The 22,652-nt window shown below is 36.7% G+C and overlaps 1 protein-coding gene across 1 annotated transcript in view; it reads right to left on the bottom strand.

Moving 5' to 3' along the window:
• The window catches only part of Pkhd1l1 (PKHD1 like 1), a 125,948-nt gene that overhangs the window by 89,716 nt on the left and 13,580 nt on the right, over positions 1–22,652 (bottom strand). The window contains exons 6-19 of the mRNA XM_057792175.1: positions 21,123–21,216; positions 17,680–17,733; positions 16,919–16,992; positions 15,918–15,960; positions 12,035–12,105; positions 10,337–10,447; positions 9,341–9,430; positions 6,893–7,161; positions 5,363–5,454; positions 4,575–4,734; positions 4,065–4,200; positions 3,120–3,263; positions 2,396–2,553; positions 1,064–1,177 (exon numbers count right to left, since the gene is read on the bottom strand). Of these exons, the coding sequence (XP_057648158.1) occupies positions 1,064–1,177; positions 2,396–2,553; positions 3,120–3,263; positions 4,065–4,200; positions 4,575–4,734; positions 5,363–5,454; positions 6,893–7,161; positions 9,341–9,430; positions 10,337–10,447; positions 12,035–12,105; positions 15,918–15,960; positions 16,919–16,992; positions 17,680–17,733; positions 21,123–21,216 (1,610 nt within the window). The remainder of the gene's footprint in view (positions 1–1,063; positions 1,178–2,395; positions 2,554–3,119; positions 3,264–4,064; positions 4,201–4,574; positions 4,735–5,362; positions 5,455–6,892; positions 7,162–9,340; positions 9,431–10,336; positions 10,448–12,034; positions 12,106–15,917; positions 15,961–16,918; positions 16,993–17,679; positions 17,734–21,122; positions 21,217–22,652) is intronic.

The raw sequence follows: 22,652 nt of genomic DNA, 5'->3' as shown, positions 1-22,652 counted from the left end.
CAGGAGATGCACCTAGAAAGGAATGGAGGATAATCTAATCCTCACCATCAACAGGACTACACTCAGATACACATGCTGCCATTAAGCCGAAAAATTTCCATTTTATCTCTAATAAATCTGCTAACACAAAGTATCATGTAGTAAATATTTTAGTTATTCATGGTTATTTCTAGAGTATTGGTCACATTTAAATACCTAGACCCTCTGTTCGATCTTTGTGCATATATGTGTGTGGATGATTTGTATACATGAATGTGGTGCACACGTGCCATGGCATACATTTAACAATCAGTATACACCTTCCACCTCGTCTGGGTTTCTTGTTTGCTGTTAAATATACAGGCTAGCTGGTTGCAAGCTTCTTGGAATTCTCATGTCTCTACCTTCAATCTCCAATATGAGTGCTGGAATTGTAGAAACTTGCCACTATGGCTGGCTTTACTTGGGTTCTGGAAATATGAACTCAGGTCTTCCCATTTGTATAAGTGTTTCAGTCACCGACCCTCTCCCCATGCCTGCATTTCATATTCTTGGGATGTCGCTTGGAAAGCATGCATATTTAGCATTCTCACATATTCAGAACAAAAATTAGAATGTATATATTTAATATTTTCCTCTGTATACTAAAGAAAATTTATAAATCTCATAAAGAAATAAGAATTAGGCATTGTAATAAAGACTAAGTGATTTCAAAGCAAGACAAGAAATTTACTGTATGACTCATTCCAATACAAACTATATGCTCTGAAGCCAAGGAGGAAGAGAACATATACTTCACTCATTTGAAGAAAACACGTAAGCACAATCTTGAAGTTCTTATAGTTACCCATTTTGCTTACTGTCTATTTATCAAGTATCCCATGAGTGTTGGGAGTACTGTCTTCACTAATGACTCAGAGTTAGGGAAGATGCTAGACTGAGCCTTGCATTTAGCCTGTAACTAAATGACCTCTGCAGTCTGACGTAGAATACTACTAACAACTAATGCTGGCTCAAGAAGAGAAATTGCAAAATCTCAAACACTAATGGGAAGTTTTATTGAGTCCCTCTCAACACTACATACCAGTTCAAAATCAGTTTCGTAGTCTCTGAAGTATTTTACTAGATATCCTTCTTCCAGATGTGAGATTTCTGGTGGACACTTGGCACTCACCATCTCTTCCACAGCTGCCTGAAACTAAATGGATAATATTACTCTTATCTCTAATCAACTTAAGATATAAGTAACTCTATTATTAGTTTGACTAATTGGCTATCAGAATATTTTCACAAGATAATTCCTATATTAGCCATAATTAGGATACTTTCATCTATAATTTTGTAAAAATTTTCAATATGTTATTATTTTAGTGCCTATTGATCTTATCAAGAGATTTATTTAAGGATGATTATGTCTCATTTTATATAATGTAAGAATTTTGTTAAGAAGTCTTTTAAGGAGAGCAATAAAATTTGAAATAAACAATTACCCAATTAAATATATTCCAAATAAATGATTTCCCTGATACATCAAATTATCTACAAAAATGAAGTCTATTTTCAAAAGGACAGATTAAATTCTGACTTTAGCCCAAAACTTCCAATTTTCTAAAACATTAAGTATTCTTGATTAAATAGGCATTATGATACACTAGTGAGTCATAACTTTTACTTCTATGTGTCTAGCAAAACACAGAAAATGATTGTTGCTTAGGAATTAAAGGCTTAAGGCAATACATAGTATTTAGTTCCCAAGCAAATAGTAATTGAAACCCACTGTACAGTTTCCATGTCCGGGTAATTCACAAGCATGTTTTCTTTAAAAACAGCCCCCACTCCAACACTACCCAGCACAACAGGCCATGCTGACACACGTCAAAGAATCACTTTCTTCTTCGTTTAGTCTTTGTAATATCTCTTCCCCTATTGTCTTACAATGATTGACCAAGACAGTAGCAGAATGTATCACATCTCCTGTAAGTATTATTTACATCATAAACTTGACATTTAGATGGGTATCTTTTTAATAAATTAACAAAATATTTAAATTTTATTAGAGAGTCTTTGCTGTATCCATATCTAAGGGTCTCTTTAACTTGTTCATAATAAACACTTGGATTTGGGGTGAAGGAGAGTACTGGGGTGGGTAAGGGGCATTCATCTCCCACACAAACACGGAGGATGGCTGTGGTGGTTTTAAGATGCTTTCTCAGAAAAATGGGTAATCACACTAGATTGACTTTGTACCCATGTGAGACAAGAATTAGTTATGATAAACATTTCATTAGTTAGCCAAATGTTAAGTGATTGTCGCTAATGCCATGAAGCAAAGTCTTTTTTCTTTTGTGTATGAATAGCCAGTGTGAACTGTGCAAGATTTAGAAGAAATACATGGTAGAATCCTTCTAGAGCATACTTCAGCTTCTGATGACTCCGGGGCAAGGGGCTTAGAAGCAATCCCATCCCAGTTTAGTGTGAACGTCTCCAAATTGGGTTTTCCTCTGGTTTGTTCCGTGATATCCAGCGTGACATTATTCCCTTCAAATACTTCATAACCAAGCAGATCAAAATCTCCTGCATGTGGCACCAGATAGAATTTTAAAGAGACAATTACATCATACCCATACATCTAAAAGTGACATTCAACTGTAACCAAATTGGTTGTATTAACAAAAAAGAAATAGGAATGGGAAAAATGCAGAATATCATAGTATAGAAGACTCATTCACAAAAGAAAGAGCAAAATGGCATTTGATCCATTTAACTTCCATCTGTAGGTTCAGAGGAAATATTATAAGAAAAGCAGGTTGCAATCGAATCAGGCAGTAAAGGTGAAGGGAGCAACTGGGCATTCAAAACGTTTATTGCATTTTTATGTCTGTATTTTAGTGCAAAAATCCATTTAGTTTTGATGACTATCAATTACAAAACATGAAGTGGATTTCCAATAACATCTTACAATCACGGGCTTGTTCAAGGTACCACTTTGTAGCAGGTGAGGCCCTGAAATCCACTGCCTCTCTCTGTTGATATAGTCTTGTCATATACCCTGTTTTGATTTTGCCATTTATTTGTTAAGGTCTCTGTCAAAGTTTCAAAGTTTCTCTATGTTCTATAATACAAATGAAGCACAAGCTTACCTCTAGTTGACAAAAAGGTTATTGTGTAAATAAGAGTCTGAAGATCTCTCTTGCTGGTCACTTGCACTGAATCTGGTTTTATAGACCAAAGGTCATTTAAAGCCGATTGTAAGATGAAGTCAGAAGCATCAGCAGGTAGCCAAACTTTGAATGAATTAAAAAAGGAAAATAGAAGAATTGAGATCTTCCTAGACTTTTGCAACCCAAAGTGGTGTCTTGTACTTAAATTTATTCTTGGGAACATTAAAGTTATCAAGCAGAAAACTGACCTGGATAATAATGTTAACTGTTTAATTGGTTAGTAATGTCTTTGACAGTAGGGAACCATATTTTATTTTAATATTCTATAATAAGTACTGAATACATTATTTGATATGTCTTACTCAAGACAGCAAAAATAATTGTTTAGGATTATTAATTTTTAGAATTTATTAATATAGAATATGGTTGGTTTTTTTTTTTTTTTTTGGTTTTTTGAGACAGGGTTTCTCTATAGCTTTGGTGCCCATCCTGGAACTAGCTCTTGTAGACCAGGCTGGCCTCGAACTCCCAGAGATCCGCCTGTCTCTGCCTCCCGAGTGCTGGGATTAATAGAATATGTTATTAACTGATAAATTAGTACTTTGTAAGTTAATTATAAGACAAATTCAAAGGTGTATTTATTCTCTATTATGGTAATTTTCATTTCTAGTTTCTGAACTTATACCTGAGAGTCAATGTGTATAAATATGTATATGCTTTAATAAATAAATACAATACTATATGCCAGAGAGTTGTTTGCTATTTTCTAATCTTAGTAGAAACTTTTCTTCAAAATATGTTTCTCCTCCTTTCTCTAGCATGCTACTGAAGCTATTGCTTCTTAATTATCATGGTGCTAGAGCGAATTCCTTATACCTATGTTTATATGCAAAGGCAAACAATTCTCTCGTTAGTATAGCTTACCAGTTTTTTCCATGTTGTAGATGAATCTGTATTGGGAATGTGAGCATGAGTTAGTTCCCACACAGGGGCTGGTGACTGCAACCTGCTGAACTTCATTTGTAGCATTAGTTGTCTCCCAGTTTTCCAAGCTTATAATCTATTTTCCAAAAAAAATAAGAAAATTAAAATATAGATATAAGTGAATTTACATAATTGTAATTTAGTTATGCAATGTCTCTCCAGTGTTATATTTTAATGAAAATGATATCCTAAAACATGTCTAAATGAGTCTTAAGAAATGAAGTCCTGGTTGTTATAATATAGGTATATCAAGAGGAAATTCAACAACTATGTAATTATATTCCCCTAGCACACAATATAATAACTGAACGGAGCCGGTCCTCATGCATTTACTCTTTTAAGGGATAAGGAGTGAACCCAGGGCCTCACAGATGTTATGCAAATATCCCAGTGCTGACCCCAGTACCACACACTGGTTTTCAAGAAAGTAGATATGTCATCACTGCAAACCTGTACTTCCGGGATGACTGTTGACTGAGACTTGATGACTTGTTCTTCATTTACTGCGTCTCCTGTCTGCTGCTCAGTGAAGACATTCTTATATTGGTATAGTCCAACATCAACAAAAGCACTCAATCTATACTCTTGCAGCAAGATTTCAATGTAATATCTGGGAAACAGAGTAAGGAAGATAAATATTTTCTCCAAAACATATGTCATGAAATCTTTTTTAAATGAATAAAACCAGTAACACAAAAGTTATTAAATTATAATAATGTATAAATGTACAATTGGTACAAGTTTTTAAGCAGTCTGTTAAACAAAATTAATTCTAGAATACACAAACATTTCCAAAAAGTTTTCCTGATTCAGGATAGTCAATAAATATTTACTGAAGAAGACAGCAGCCTCAACCTTGTGGAGCTGGCACAAAGGTTCAGACCGTGGTAATTTTCTGGGACACAACACTGAGGGAGAAGGAAGTTAATGTAGAAGCTTAGGGCTTCGGAGAAAACGGCCGTTCTGGTTTCATTTATCATACTTCTGTAGCTCACAAAATTGTGGAAAGTAAACATTTACGATTATAGCTACAGGACACTGGACCTGGGGCTTTGTGCACGCTAGGCGAGTTCATACAATTAACAGTGCCCTCGGCCTTTGGGAATGACTAACTCTCTAAACTAAGCCAAATAGACCATTGTGCACACCAGTTAAAACAAATCAAAATGTATTAAAATATAAGGCTACATTTTTAAATTCCATACAAGAACTTAAATACAAAAAAAAAATACCCTTACGCTTTTCCTTTTTGAAGATGAATCTCATCTGATCTTTGCGTTGAACTTGAAAAATAACTGTTGGCATTGGCTGAGTGATATGCGATCTTCACCTTATCCCAGAAAGAGAGAAGAATTTTACCACAAAACTTTTCTACAATTAATTTTAATTTATCACTTTTTTGATTTAAAAAATTTTATCAACGGAAAAATGTGGAAATCCACCTTTTTCTTCTAAGATCTGTTATCCATAGCAACATTTACTTAAAAAATATGGTTTCATTCTTTACTGATACCAATGTCACTACCCAAGTCTACCACATAGTTCTAGTCTTTCTAATAATAGAACTGCAATAGAAAATAGCAGAAATACAAACTAGGGATAGAGTTGTTATTATTATTTAATGGAATTTTGTTAGGAAAAAACTCTTAAAGATTTGATCTAAATTACTTAATTGTATGTATACTTGAAAGCTACCCAAGCCAGCTAAATACATAGCAGGCTGAGAGGACTTTATGCTTCTTACTAAGAATGACTACATCATCTTTGGATAATGGTGTGGACAAGTTATAGAGCATTAGAATTTATAGACTGCAAATAACAACCTAAGCCTACATAGTCAGCATAAGAAAACATTTTGTCAAATAAATTGAGTACTGAACTGTGATTTTAAATTTTGATTTATTATTTTCACATTCTTAAAACTTTCTTGAGAGACTAGTTCATAACATTAAAACTTCAAATAAATACTGTTAGTCAACAGCATATTTATTCATGGGTGTAAAAAATCCAAAGTTTAAAAGTCATTAGCGGTGAGATATATAGAAGCTTAATAAACCCGTAGAGTAGCATAGTTATTAATTTAAAATGTCAATAAACAATCATACTTACCATATAATACCAATACAATACAAAAGATGACTAGAAAATTGGATTTATGATTCTATCTATGCAAAACTTCAAATACAGATTGTAGCATTAAGACAGACTTTCATCTTAAAACCAAGAAAATGTAAAAGATTTTAAAATTATTTTTAAATTTCTCTTATTATGGTTATAATTCCTTCATAATAAAGAAAACTTCCTCTGTGTGTGTGTGTGTGTGTGTGGGTACTTCCCTTGACAAAGGATTTGAGTTAGGAACAAAATTTTTTTTTTGAGCCGGGCGGTGGTGGCGCACGCCTTTAATCCCAGCACTCGGGAGGCAGAGGCAGGCGGATCTCTGTGAGTTCGAGACCAGCCTGGTCTACAAGAGCTAGTTCCAGGACAGGCTCCAAAACCACAGAGAAACCCTGTCTCGAAAAACCAAAAAAAAAAAAAAAAAAAAAAAAAAAAAAAAAAAATTTTTTTTTTGAGACTGTCAAGTTCCTACTAGAAGTTTACAGTATTGGATCACACATGTGTTAAAATAGCAAGGACCTAACCTCATAAAATCATTTTTCATATAGTTTTTAAAATATTTACTAATTTCAATTAAAATATGTGAAACACATTAAAGAATTTATAATAGTGTTTTCATGCTATCCATTACCATATTGCAGGTTCCCTACCTTATCCTCTGGGTGTCCGGTCTGGCTAAAATAAATAGCATAGCGGTCATCACCTTTGATATAAAATCTATAAACATCAGAATCTGGAGGCACCAAAAATCCACTAATGCGTGCAACAAATGTATCTTGTTCCATGGGCCAAACATAGGAAGCAGAATCTATCCAACTGGCACCCAGGTACCCTGGGGTATGTTCATTGTATTCAAGAATCTCTTCAAGATGTACTGGCCGGCTATTATTCCAAACCTCCATCTTTAGGCCTCTTCCACCTAAATATAATGCAATAAATGAAATTGTTCATCAGGATGAGGTTGCTATATCTTGATGACCTATTAGGTGGTAGTTACTGAGGTCCTGTGTCAGCTGCATTTTCAGAGCATGTGTGTAAACAGTTGCATACACCCTACACGTGCTGATCCTAGAGACACAGCACTTGCTCTTAGACTCGTTCACTCTTTAATTATTATGACTTGGTCCCTGAGTTGACATTTCCATCCATATTGCACATGGAAATATAATGTGGTTGATAGACATTTTAAACATTTTATACCTAGTTACTCTTTAGGTAAGATGGTAACATGTGGCTATACTATGTTGTTCAACTGTATGACTGGTGTTTCACATAGCAAAGTCCCAATGCTCCAAAATTCAAACCATTTTATCATTAAAAATAAAGAAACAGCTGGGCGGTGGTGGCGCACGCCTTTAATCCCAGCACTCGGGAGGCAGAGGCAGGCGGATCTCTGTGAGTACGAGACCAGCCTGGTCTACAAGAGCTAGTTCCAGGACAGGCTCCAAAACCACAGAGAAACCCTGTCTCGAAAAACCAAAAAAAAAAAATAATAATAATAAATAAATAAATAAATAAATAAAAACTAAACAAACTTGTCTTGATCATTTTCTCTAATAAAAGTTAGTCAATAACTGGCACGCAAATCATGTAGCAAAAAGACAGATATTGGTGTTTTAATATTTGTCTCAGTATTTGCTTTCCTCTGTTGTTGCTTTTCCAAACATTGATCCTGTGCTAAGATGTCACCTGCTTCTAGATTAGGTGTATCTACACTTGTAGGATAAACTGTGACATGTCATCTGCTTCTTAGAATCACAGAGGGAAAGTTCTCAGTTAGGTGTGACTATACATGTGAGACAAACATGTGTATTCATCTCTTCTCAATCAGAAAGGAATTGTCAAATGCTTTTTCCTGAAAAATGCAACACCCTGAGGCCAACACCTTCCTTCAGCAGCCTTTTGTTTGTTTGCATCTAAAAATAATAGCTAATGCTCTTCATCTGCACTTGCTGAGAAAAAACTTAAGCAGATTAAAGTCAGCCTTTTATAGTGTCAGCGGTCATTGATACACAACTTTCTCTGAATCAGCAATCATTAATATCAACATTATTTCGTAAATTGAGAACATTTTCCTTATATTCAAAGCAATTTGGAGGTTGTAAACGATAATTTGTTATACTACAAACACCAATGGCATGATAAAGAATAGATTTCACTGCTTCCGAAAGATAAGCAGCTGCTGCTACACACACAGATTTTCCAAGATGCAGGAGGCAGGAGCAGGGTGGCCAGACATGGCTATTTCAAGGGGCCAGAATGAGGAAGTCTGGGAAAACTCTGAGTGGTGTTTCTTTCCTCTGCTTTTATGCCCAGATCTTTCTAAACCAGTAAGATTTAATCTCCCATAGTTATGCTTTTAGCACAGAAAGCCTTTTTAATCATTTTGGAAAAATCATTATTTTTAGGATTATAATATATTTACAAGATTTATCCCTTTTCTTCCTCAAAACCCTCCTGTATACTCTTCCCCACTCTTCTCCAAATTCATGGCCTCTTTTTCCTTAATTGTTTTTATTAATTTCTTAATATATTGCATATATCTTAATATATAGGCTATATTAAATATAGGAATATTTAATACATATTCCTAATAATTCCTAATAGACCCTGCTAAGATTTCACACAGTTACTTGTAAGCCTGTTTTCAGGGATGACCACTTAGCCTTGGATGACTATTTTGTGTGCTCTTCCCTGAGGAAGACAGTTTATCCCAGTATCAACATTCCTTAGTTGCCTGTAGCTCTTTGTGTACGACTGAGGCCTTACCTGTTAAGAATTTCACATTGTCTTACAATGTGATTCAAAGAGTTAAACCATTTTATTTTTTTTTTCAATAAGGTCACACTTTATTACAGCAAGGTGTTAGGATTTAGGTCACAGCTTTGATGCGACTATTTTAATAAAAGCATTCTCAGGGTTGACAGAGTGGCTGCTAGAAAAATTTCTATGAACTGAGACATTGTAAACTTGAAAGCTTTTGGGAAATTTATTAAAATTCCTAAAAGTTCAACTAATATTCTTACCGTAAGATCATACGTCAGTAATAATTTTTCCTGCAAACACAGAAATTGACATTCTAACTTATGATAACTTACCTGGATAGAGGGTTTTGAGGATCTTAGGTTTGGGAGGAGTCTTGCAATGTATACTATTTTCTGTGACATTCAAAATATCACAGGCTTGACCTATAGAGAAGTAAAATACAAAGCTGTTACAAACAGGCTTTCGAATGTAAATCACACCAGCCTATCTTGAAAAGCTGTGAAATTTTTATTAGATTTATTCATTTTATTTTATGTTCATTTAGCTTGAGTGTATGCTTGCCCACCACATACACGCTTAGTGCCTGGGAAGGTCAGAAAACAGCATTGGATTCCCTGGAACTAGACTTAGGCATGGTTGTGAACCACGGTGTGGGTGGTGAAAATTGAACCCAAATCAATCCACTGTGAGAGCATCAAATGCTCTTAACCCCTGAAACATCTCTCCAGCCCTTGAATTTTTTTTTTTAATTGTGTGGCTTGGGCAGTGTGTGGGGTCACTCGTAGTGGGACCAGTATTTATCCCTAGAGCATGAACTGGCTTTTTGGAACCCATTCCCTATGAAGGGATACCTTGCTCAGCCTAGACACTGGGGGGGGGGGCTTGGTCCTGCCTCAAGTGATGCTATTGACTTTGATGACTCCCATGGGAGTCATCCCAGCCTCGGCCTCCATCTTTGGAGATCCTTCCCCTGTGCCCACCAAACATTGACCCCTCTCCAGAAAAGGTCAAAATCACTCCCACAGGCTATTTAAACTGCTCCCCAGAAAATGAACACTTGGTTTCCTCTCCGGTGGCCGTGTTGGCAGCTTCCTGTTTTCCTCGGGGCCACCCCGGAGCGCAGGTGTCTAATTAAACCTGGATATCTTTTAATCTGGTCTGATTTGGCTTGTTTGGGATTATTTTGTGTCCATGGAGTGGCTCAGTTAGGAAATATTCCTAACAGATAACAATAATGAAAAGACAACGTTCCATACAAATTCCTAAAGAACAGGCAGGATTTGATTTTATAAAGTACAATAAAAAGTATATATATACACATAAAATACCTCCAATTAGAACTCTCACTGGGAGATCGGTCTGATCAAAGAACCGCCCATGTATCATCAGAACGGTGCCACCTTGAGTGCTGCCTTTTGAAGGGGAGATTGTTGTGACCTCTGAGGAAGGAAGGCACATTATGTAAAATGTTGTAAATGTCACACACAAATCCAATCTGCTTCCTTTTACCAAGATTTCCACATATCCTAGTCACCATCCCTAACACAAGAGAGCTTGAGAACACCTAAGGTGGATTGCCAGGGAGTGAATTCAGGCTTTGACCCTTGCGGTCCAACAAAGACGCTGAAAATCCAACTTTCATAGAGTCTCTGACAGGTGTGGGTAGTGATTGGTGCTAAAAAGCCCTCAAAAGAATGAGAAAGTAGAGCAGACATGAGCTGAGCACAACCAATTCCCAAAGAAAACAGGCAGAATTAAGGTAGAAGCAGCCCCCTTTCTGCAGGATTTGGAAGAGCACGCATATATAGAGCAACACATTGGTTTTGGCAGGGTGATATATAACCCTGGTGGGCTTAGTACTGGGTGTGTAGCCAAGGTTGACCTTGAGCTCACTGGAAAGCTTCTGCCACAGCCTCCTGAGTGCCAGAATCACAGACAGGAGCTGTGTTTGGCTCTAGATTGACATCTGATATTTTCTCAAAAAAAAAAAAATGCATTTAACTATGGTTATTTTTTTTTGTACAGAAAAGGTTTAATATAATTAAAACAGCCCAGTCCATCCAGTCCAAGATATATGGTAAATCATTACTAATTGATTTCATAATTTTTTTCTTTTATTTACATATAATATGTAACATTTAACATGATCTCATAAATAGGTGTGAGTCTTCTAAAGTAACCTCAATCTCAGATTATTATTATATATAATGATTCAATATATTGCTATTGCATGTAAATTTTTCGGTAAATAAATTTGAACACAAGTCAAGATTTCCCACAGTCAGTTGATACAAGCAGTCACACTATTCTCCCATTTTTAAATAATTTGTTTATTTTTATTTTATACACATTGATGTTTTGCCTGCAAGTATGTATGCGAGAACCAGCTTCCCTGGAACTAGATCACATAGACAGCTGTGAGCTGTCATGTGGGTGCTGAGAATTGAACCTGGGTTCTTTCGAAGAGCAGCCAGTGCTCTTAACCGCTGAGTCATCTCCCCAGCCCCAGAACCTGCCACATTTTTAGTGCCCTTGGAATCTTAGCCTGTCCTTCAGTTACCCCTCATCTGGGAAGGAGGACAGTTTTTCCAGCATACCAATACTTGCTTTTGATACTCTTCTGGGCGTAGTTTAACCTGGAGTAGTTACTTCAAAATAATTCAATATAATTAAAGTCTGGTAAGGGATTTTTTGGGACTCACACTGAGTACAAACCTGACAATACTGTCATGTGGTTGAAACTGAGAGTTTTTTTTATCTTTAACTCAACAACTAAAGTTGAGCTAGCCTGTTTCAGTGCTCTCCCTGCCAGGGCAACGAGTATATTTCTCAACCTTACACTGTGCACAGCTTTGAGGGGTTTTAGCTCCCTGTCACGCCTTCAGTCACATGCCCCATTATGGGTACTTTTCGTTTCCTAGCAGTATATACGCTAATGTACACTTTACTGGCGTGACTACACCTAGTTGGGGGAACCGAAGGGTACAACACCTCTCTCACACGGAACTGGGGGACATGTCACATACCTGCATATGTCTGAAACATTGAAATTTTATTGAGAGATGAAACAAAATATGTCATTTTCTCTGGGAAACTCCTGTTGGGGAAAAAAAAAGCAGAAGTTCTTTGTTTTAAAAATCACCTATGTTGATGGATTTTGTCACTCAATTTGGTTCGTACAATGACAGAAATTAAGGCATGGCCCGCAGGGTAGCAGGGTAGAACCGCTGAAGGAAACAATCGAAAGGGCCACATCCTCATACACTTGTCGGTTCTGCAGGTGTGTAGATTTCTGAGGACTTACTAAACTACAAACGCTAAATATTTAATAAAGTTCACTTTAGGAATTTTTTTTCCCAAAAGGATTAAAACAGAACCCAGCAGGAAGATTCCATTTTGTACAGGTGAGCTGTTCCGTTTGTCACCCACACTGTCTCTTTGCCTAGCGTCTCCCCAGGGTCCAAGGACACTGAGCTAAGAGTGCTCAGTTTATTGTGTCAACTGATCTTCACACGTGATGGAGATAAACATCAAAGAAATAATTTACTAAAGAATACATAGCCAGTAAGTGGCAGAAGCAGAACCACAGCCCAGGCCCCTTGTATCCAGTGCCACCTCCTGTAGTGTAGACACTACACAGTACCCCTAGCCAGCCCACTATTTGTGTGATAATAAAAATGGTGAGAGCAAGGTTTATTCACGAGGTTTAAATCACCCTTCACAAACACAGACTCTAATATTTGTATATATTTTATAGACAGTTATAATTCTGTAACCTAGAATACTGAAAAAACCAGAATTCTGAAAAATCCACTCAGTCTCTTGGATTTGCGAGTCTTGTGGCCGAGACCATAACCAACTCTGCTACCCATCTAACCCAGGTTTTAAAATGTGCACTTTCAACACTAAAGAATCTAGGAAAATACTTTATGCTAAATTTGTTGCTTAAGGAGACCATCTTAATTTGTCTGTTTTCATATCATAAGCTTTCCAGTTGATTCCCCTGATCTGAAACCATGCCAGCATCAATAACACTGTGTTTGGCCAGACGATGCATCTCAAAAATTAATGCTGCTTCTGAAGTTAACAGGAAAATTGCCTCCTGAAATAAAATTTAAATGTAATTTATTGTGGATGACACCGGGGTGATTTTCACTAATTTATTGATAATGACTAGGCATTTCTCAATTAAGACGGTCTCATCTGAACCTTATCAGTTTGGAACAGCTGTTGTTTGAACTTGGGGAAATGGAGCATCAAAGGTTGGGCATTCCCAAGAAATGCAGACTGTGTGTCAATGTGGTCTTTAATTGTTTCATTTTATATGCAGGAGTGCTCTTAAAACTTGTAACATATGAATTTTATAAGTTATAAAATGATTTAACACTTTTTAAAAATACCCTGCAATTTTAAACCGTGGATCTCTATATGGTAAATTTAATATTTTAATAGTTATTTTTAATTCCTAAGACTATTTTATAGAGAAACATACTTTCCTAAATTATATGTCATTAATGTAAAACTATCAGCCATAGGCTTTCTTTCTTTCTTTTGTTGTTTTGAGACAGGGCCGTGTTTTGTAGCCCTGGTTGCCTGGTATTCATTCTGTAGCCTGTGGTGTCCTTGAACTTATGATAAATCTCTTGTCTCAACCTCTCAAGCACTGAGTTTGCAGATGCATACCACTGTGCCCAGCTAGTCATTAGCTTTAAAAAGACTGAAAATGAAATTAGAAATCAAGACCACAGAATTAACTGGTAAATGGAGCATCCTTGCTAAATATTATGTGTGAATTTGCAAGCTTTACAAATTATTTTTTAAAACAGGGTTTCACTTTTTAACCCAGATGAGACTGAAATTCATTACGTAGCCCAGATGGGTCTCAAACTTATCACAATCCTCCTGTCTCGGTTTCTTGAGTACTTTCCTGTTCAGCCTTTGCCGGATTTTTAGATGGAGTCTGAGTCTGTTGTTGCAGCAGATTGATTTATGTAAGCTGCATAGTAATATTCATCCTTGATCACTCAAACCATTTACTTCAGGGTAATTACTTCTCTGAGAGATGTATGATGGATTTGGCAATTAACACTTTTTATATAGACTCAGAAGCAAATTCATTTTATTTCATCTTAGAAAGAATGAAACCGAGAGCCTAAAAGAACTCTATGTTGTCCTAGAAAGAATTTAAAACTCAGTAATGGTTGGTTCTGACACTGTTTTATAAACCCTTTGGTAAAATTCTACTCCTGATTTACATGTTCTTTGCACATGGGTCTGTTCTTACAGAAAACAGCTTTTAAGTCACATTGAACTCTAAGTTATTTGCCTTGAATAGTTTTCAAAGGTGTTTTCTAATACACTAAGCTTCTTATTTCTCTTCCAATCCACATTGATCTACAATAAAGCATCCAGCTTGGACATGATTGTGTTATATTTGTTTCTATGTGTTTAGAGCTAAATGATCTCTAAATACAATGATAATTGACCTTGACCAAATTGTAATTGCAGGTCCATGCAGGGAGGAACAAACTCTGAATCCCTCCTTCAGCCTGGGACACTCAGGAGAATGACACCATCTACTTTTATTGAACTGCTGTCCATCTTTTCACACTTTTAATCACTGAGTCCTTTAATCACAAAAAGAAATCAATAGGCCTATCTATTATTGATACACTACAACTTTATTAGTAAAGAGTATTACTCATTTGGAAGTCTGTCAACTAGCTCATTCTGTCGATGAAAGACACTTTGACATTTGGGGCAGGACAACTCATTTCAGTTTGATGATCATGGTCCTGCCCACAAGAGTCATTAGCACACACAGTTTTACTGACAGCCAGTAAATGCTGCCCCTACACACATCTTCAAACGCTCCCAAGAGTGCAGTAGTCCTGCTTGGTAAGACTCCTAGGTCAGAAATTTAGATGACGATGAGATGTGGTACTGAAGGCTGACCCCGCCATCAGTCATGGCAGAGCGCTGAGACCATGTGCCCAGGGCATGGATTTAGACAGCATGCACTAGCTGGTTCTGCTCACAAGATATTTCTGATGAACTATTATATTATTCTCATTTTTTTCCCAGTGGGAAACAGGATGGTTAATAGCTTGCTTTATAGGTTCTCCAGAAGATGAATCTAGATAGCATAGAAACCATGTCTAATACCACGCCTGCACTGTAGAACATGAGCAACAACAAAGAGAGATGCACAGACTTACTTTTCTATAAATACATGAAAGTATTATCCTGAAATGTGAATAGGAAATTTGGAAATAAACTCTGGTTAGACATAGCTCTGTGTTATTAGTAGTTATGTTAAGACACAGTATTGAAAACTGTTATCACCTTTGTAACATTCTGAGTACGGATATATCAAGGGAAATTATGAGGAAAATAACACTGATCACGTGGTTTTATTTATTCTTACATTAATTCAAAACAAATTTTACTTTTGTTCTGAAAAGAATTACAATTAAAACATACGAGGAATAAGACATAAAATAGCACTTTTTCCATATCATGTTTACAAGCGAGAGTCCCAGTAATAGAAAGAGCTTTTTGTGAGTTGAAAGTTATAAGTGGCCGGGCGGTGGTGGCGCACGCCTTTAATCCCAGCACTCAGGAGGCAGAGGCAGAGGCAGGCGGATCTCTGTGAGTTCGAGGCCAGCCTGGTCTACAAAGGGAGTTCCAGGACAGGCTCCAAAGCTACGGAGAAACCCTGTCTCGAAAAATCAAAAAAAAAAAAAGAAAGTTATAAGTGAACAGGAGTTACTGACTCTTTGAATGTAAATTTTTTTGTGAGGAAAATGATTAATCCTTTAATCTCTGCACCAATAGAGCAAAGTAAATATGTACTTTATTTACCCATTTGAATAAATTATGAAAATTATTATTTACAAAATGGCCTACCTTCCGTAATCACTATCTAAGATGAAGCTGACATTGTGATGACCTGAAATTAATTAAAATACATAATCAATTAAATTCTCAATCAGAACAGAACAATAACTCTACATTAAAAAGCTGATTAAAGTTTAGAGAAATTTATATAAAAAATATTTGACCTATAAAGCCCTAATGAGGCGAAAATGAACTATTTTTAAAGTATGTACAATATAAAAACATATAAGTGGGTATTTTGAGGTTATAACTGGAAAATCTGACAAAATATAATTACAAATGATGAGTGATAAAAGATGTACATGTGTACTCCCCTGTAGTCCTTTCATTCATTCAAAAGCTTTTGAATCATTAAGAGCTTTGGGCAGCAGGAGCAGACACAGCGAAACAGAATCCATGTCCTTCTAGCACAGCATATCATCTCCATTAAGAGCAACGGCACCAAGAGCTATCTATTGGGATAAGGTTATCAAAGAAAAGGAAAGCGAGGTTTAAGAATGGAAAACAGAGCTCCGAGAAAGAGTTCCTGGCCAACAATTTTATCTAAAATGTTCAGGCTAGAATGTTTACTCAGGATCTGAGACAGAAAGGAGGAAGCTTGCTCACAAATTAAAAGCCATGCAATGGGAGCTGGAGGGAGTCAGGAGAGGGCAACGGGCCGAATATGGCAAAGTACATTATAGACATGTATGAAATGTCACAGTGAAGCACCTATGTGCAACTAATGTGTGCTAATAAAACCTTAAAGAACTAAAAGATCTGTATATTTGGAGTATACACCCTGAGAGGAAAAAAATAGGTTCTAAATTAAAGAATCAATACAGCAGCAGAATTAGTCATGTATCCTCTGAGGAAGGAAAGGAGTAAAAGAATAAGACAAAAATCACATCAGATGTGAACCTTAGCAAAACCCCAAGTGATAGATTTGAGGGGAAAATAACCCAGGGAACGTCGAGGCGAAAATGAACCAGGGAAGAGCCAGGCTTGGCAAGAGGAAGGCTAACACTTACCGATGTAAGTCCCTGTTGTCTTACATGTCACAGACCCTGTATCTCCACTGGGATGATCGAGTTTTAGACCATACCTAGCAAAGTAAATATGTTCGCATTAAGGCTCATATTGACTATTTAGATACTGTTATTTCCTAAAATCATCTCTTTATATCACAGTACATATATTGCTGCTATTGCTGCAACTAAAATTTCAGCAAAATGTGGGGGCTGGAGAGATGGCTCAGAGGTTAAGAGCATTGCCTGCTCTTCCAAAGGTCCTGAGTTCAATTCCCAGCAACCACATGGTGGCTCACAACCATCTGTAATGAGGTCTGGCGCCTTCTTCTGACCTGCAGTCATACACACAGACAGAATATTGTATAATAAATAAATAAATAAATATTTTAAAAAATTTCAGCAAAATGAATCATTTCTCAGACTTTATTGGAGACATTTCAATCAAATATATTTATCACTGAAATAGCTTGTCATTAATTGCGGTATTTTTGTTAATGTTACTTTTAAGGCATTTCAAATGTTATCAAATGCAACAATGATGTCACAAATTTATTTCTTAGTAGAAATAAGAACCTAAATAGTATGTTACATTAGTGACATATGTAAGTGTATAAGGAAGGAGCCAGTTATAAATCAATACTAATTTATTACATAAAAGGTAATTATTACAACCCATAGCTATGCATTATTGCTAATAATTACTACTTAAAAGTATTATATTTATATGGATTTTTATTTTAAAAATTACTTTAATTACTTACAAATCATCAGAATGTGGCAGAAGGAGTTCACAGGGCATTCCTCCAATATAGGTCCTGTACAAATATTTTGTATTAGAAAAAAAATCAAGTCAAATTTAATACTTAAAATTCTACTCTTTTTACTAAAATCAATGGCTACCTTATTTTTTCCTCGGTTGCTTATTTTTCATCGCTCACTCCTTAAACACCTATTCATCATCCCTATGTGTCAGTTCTTGCTCTTGGCACAAAGACAAATCTGTGAACGTGAGATTTCTCTATGCTTTTGTGACAGACAGTTTTCTGGGGAAAATTACTAAATATAGTAATCATAACACTTTTGGTATAATTTAAGCATAAAACAAAATAGGGACTTCGCCAATAAAAGTTTTTTTTTTTTTTTTTTTTTTTTTTTTTTTTTGGTTTTTCGAGACAGGGTTTCTCTGTGGCTTTGGAGCCTGTCCTGGAACTAGCTCTTGTAGACCAGGCTGGTCTCGAACTCACAGAGATCCACCTGCCTCTGCCTCCCAAGTGCTGGGATTAAAGGCGTGCGCCACCACCGCCCGGCCGCCAATAAAAGTTTAATCAAGTCAAATAAGATGTATTTTTGTAAGTTTAAGATGTGGAAATTGAACATCAGAATACCCGATGTCATCACCAAATGATTTTGGAGGCTCACAGTTGACAAGAGTCTTGCTATATCAGAATGGTTTGTAGCATAAGAACATGTCACCCAGCTTGTGTGAAGTGAATCCCAAGCTGCTCAGAGATGTGAACTATAAGTGCTGATGACTTCTATTAGAAAAAAAAACTGATATTTTTTTTTTTTTTTTTCGAGACAGGGTTTCTCCGTAGCTTTTGGTTCCTGTCCTGGAACTAGCTCTTGTAGACCAGGCTGGCCTCGAACTCACAGAGATCCGCCTGCCTCTGCCTCCCAAGTGCTGGGATTAAAGGCGTGTGCCACCACCGCCCGGCCAAAACACTGATATTTTAAATGGACTTTTGTACACGGTCCTTTTTTCATTTTCTTAAATCAAAATATAATGACATAAATTTCCTCATTCTCTTTCCTCCCTCAGGCCCCTTCTATGTCACTGTTCCCCCTGCTTCCTTCCAAATTTAAGACAACTTTGTTATTGGCTCTCTCTCTCACACACACACACACATGAATATGTATGTTTTATTTAAACTTTACATTAGGCTTCCTAAATAAAAATAAAAAAATCATTATTCCCATTGTAGAGCTCTGTCAAGTCAAATTCTCCTTTTAACCTTCTGTTTTATTCCAACTAAACAATAAATTTATCAGCTAACATAGGCTCTTATTAGATAGATTTAACTATTGTGATCATGGTATAATTTAATAATTATCACCCTCCTATTTTCTTCCACTTGCTGATGAAGACACCGAGACAGAGATGTGAAGTAGCTTGTCCACATCTAGCTAGTAAGGGATACAGTAAGGATTCAAACCACGTGTTCTGTGTTCTCACATGTGCTAACTCCCCTGGATAGAAAAAGTATGTCTAAAATAGCACTCTGCTTGCCGGGCGATGGTGGTGCACGCCTTTAATCCCAGCACTCGGGAGGCAGAGGCAGGCGGATCTCTGTGAGTTCGAGACCAGCCTGGTCTACAGAGCTAGTTCCAGGACAGGCTCCAAAGCCACAGAGAAACCCTGTCTTGAAAAACAAAACAAACAAACAAACAAACAAAAAATAGCACTCTGCTTGAGTAGATACAGATACAGACTAGAATTTTGCTTGTTGAAACTTCTAGGTCAACAACTTGTGAACAGGGCAAGTTCCTCAGCTCATTTTAGTGTCTTTTACGATTTGTACCTAGACCAGATTGGGAAATTTGGCAGAAAGGACAAGGCCTGACAGGTAGAAGATCTCCTGATTTGTCCCTAGAGCAGAGACCCTTTGCAACTCAAGTAGAATCAGCCAGTGTCTTGGGAGCCCCAGTGTCATCATCAGCAAGGTGCCCATGAGGTCACTAGTGTGTAAGAATTCTCATCCTCTTAGTAGGTGAAAGGTTCTCTACACTTGCTGTCACCTCTCAAGGTTTCCAGATGACAAGAGTCAGGTCCCTTCTGAAGGATTTTGTGATTTCTGAAAACAGTTTTCGTTGATTTCCTGGTATGGCGCAGAAATAAATTCTGATGGTAGGGAGAGGAATCTCTTCTCAATCTTAGTTTTATTGATTACTGTGTATGTGTGTGTAATGTGCATACATGAGGCCTCTCACAGGCTGGAGCTTGCACGCTTGCATGTGGAGGTCAGAGTTCCACCATGGGCTCTGAGGATTAAACTCAGAGAGATGAGCTTGTTTGCAAACACTTTGACCTGCTGAAGTCACCATTTTGGTGACTCAGAATCTCACTTTGAAGCTTATAGTTTCCATTCTTAGACTCATTATACGAAAGGGCAAGTGAGGAAATTCTAATAGTAGTAATATAAGCCATTCATAATGTTCAATTATGCTGAAGCAGACACTCTTTACTTACACTAAATTGTGCACATAAAACATTTCTCTCGTAATTATTTTCCTCTGTATACATATTCATTATAAATGATTGCAAAACATTATATACTACCCTGATTTAATTGTGAGTTCTGGCTCACAATAAGCTAGATAAATCCTTTTGATTTCATTTAGTACAAATTTTTACATTGCTTGTTTGGAAAAGCATATATGTGTGTGTGTGTATGATCTGTAACCTTTTTAGTACTTAACAAATCTTTTAACTGCTGTATAAATTGTAAATGGAGTTCATCCATTTATCTCTCTGGTACAAGTATTCAGTAGGCAGGAAGCACCCTACAAACAACAGTATGGCATCCACTTCCTTAGGAAAGAAATGGACACCTTTCAGGCTTTTAAGAAAGGGCTGAGATAACCCCACATATGCCTCAGGAAAACTCTCCCGTGACAGCAAAGGTCTCCGGTCCAAAAGGAGGTGGCAGTTTTTGGACTAACCAGTGCTATCTCATCTGGCTCTGGTAAACAGAGCGACCAGGACTAAAGCTCTCATTACTCATGAGTTGTTGACTATTCCTACTTCCTATACTCTCCCCTGTATCAAAGTGTGGTAGAAAAATGTAGATTGTGTTAGAAGCCTTGAATTCTACTACTGATCTTGACTGAGCTATCCATTTCAGGCCTTAGGTATGTTCACACATGTAAAATGTGGCTGGATAAGGAATAAGGTTCTCTATTAATGGAATTCTGAGGCTATCCTGTAATTATTACTGACCTTGCCTTCACAGAAAAAGAAGTCATATCAGACCAGAAAAGAAGAAATCAACTGTAGTCTGGTTCTCTTCCTCTAGGACTGAAATTCTGACTAGTTCCATCTAGTTGTAGTTGGCTTTTATACCACCAAGACTCTAGCACATTTAGGATATCCTGTCTCATCTGTAAGTTATAAGACTATTGCAATATTTCTACAATAAAAGATTACCTCAAAATCCTAACATTTCTTCCATTTGAGCTCAGTGCAATATTACTTCCATAGACATCCGTGAAGAGCCGGCCTTGAATAGTTATTAATGTTCCTAAAAGCAATACAAAGCAAAACAAATCCTCAAATTGATTCTGGTTGAGAGATTCTGTCTGTACATTTCATTCCAAAACATTACAGATTTTCCCAATAAAACAGAATCTAGACATCTATATTGATTTCTCAACACTATTTTCAGCATTCTTTTGAAATAGCTAAAAATACAATAAAACATGAGAACATCGCTAAGGAGTCCTAGATTAATGTGCTATAAAATGAACAACAGGATGAATTCTTTAGTAAATATTAGTTGAGTCGATATTTAGCTTGCTTGAAAAGAAAAAAATCCCACATTACTCCAAATGTTAAAAAAATGTAACTTAAGCCGGGCGGTGGTGGCGCACGCCTTTAATCCCAGCACTCGGGAGGCAGAGGCAGGCGGATCTCTGTGAGTTCGAGGCCAGCCTGGTCTACAAAGGGAGTTCCAGGACAGGCTCCAAAGCTACAGAGAAACCCTGTCTCGAAAAACCAAAAAAAAAAAAAAAAAAAAAAAATGTAACTTAAATAAAAACAATATAAAAATGAAGTTAAAAAATCCTGAAAACTAGGTGGAAATTTTATGTCCTATTCTATAACCAGAATGCAATGGTCTTCCCCAGGACAGGGAAAAAAGACATTAAAATCTATAGACTGAACAAAGAAAATTACTTCACAGAAAAACTATTAATGAAAATTTAAAGCAAATTATAAATTCAAAATATGTTTCCTAAGCCGGGCGATGGTGGCGCACACCTTTAATCCCAGCACTCGGGAGGCAGAGGCAGGCGGATCTCTGTGAGTTCGAGACCAGCCTGGTCTACAGAGCTAGTTCCAGGACAGGCTCCAAAACCACAGAGAAACCCTGTCTCAAAAAACCAGAAAAAAAAATATGTTTCCTGCATATATGACAAATACGAACACCTAATATCATTGAAACAAAAAATTCCTCATATGGAAAGCATAGCTACCATTAAATTCAGGTAAGACCCTGGCATGGTAGTCACATCTGGGCTTGCACCACAGAACTGTTGCGAATTCAAGTCCACCCTGGTCTACAAAGTGAGTTTCAGGCCAACCAACAGTACAAAGTCTTGTCTCAATTTTTCGAAAACCAAATAAATGAACAACATTTAAAAGAAGACAATGAGAAACAAATCTTAGGTAAATTTGGTGGTAGACATCAAAGACAGGGGGAAGATTTAAATGCAGGGCTTTTTTAGCAGCTATTTTTTAATCATACTTTTTGAAACTGTCACTATGTATCAGCTAAGTCCTGCCTTTATCTCTGCAGTTCTAGAGTTATAGGTATATGCAACCCATACCTGCCACAAAATCCTTGACAACAATTAGGACTTTCATTAGTCCAGGCTGAAGAAAAGGGCATTCTCACATACTTCTACAAGATTATAAACTAATAAGATCACATTATCAAAAAGAACACTAGATACTAGC

This window comes from Chionomys nivalis, chromosome 17 (assembly GCF_950005125.1).
Source record: "Chionomys nivalis chromosome 17, mChiNiv1.1, whole genome shotgun sequence".
NCBI classification, from domain to species: domain Eukaryota; kingdom Metazoa; phylum Chordata; class Mammalia; order Rodentia; family Cricetidae; genus Chionomys; species Chionomys nivalis.
The sequence above is the reverse complement of the archived record's forward strand: the minus strand, read 5'-3'. Positions and strand labels throughout refer to the sequence as shown.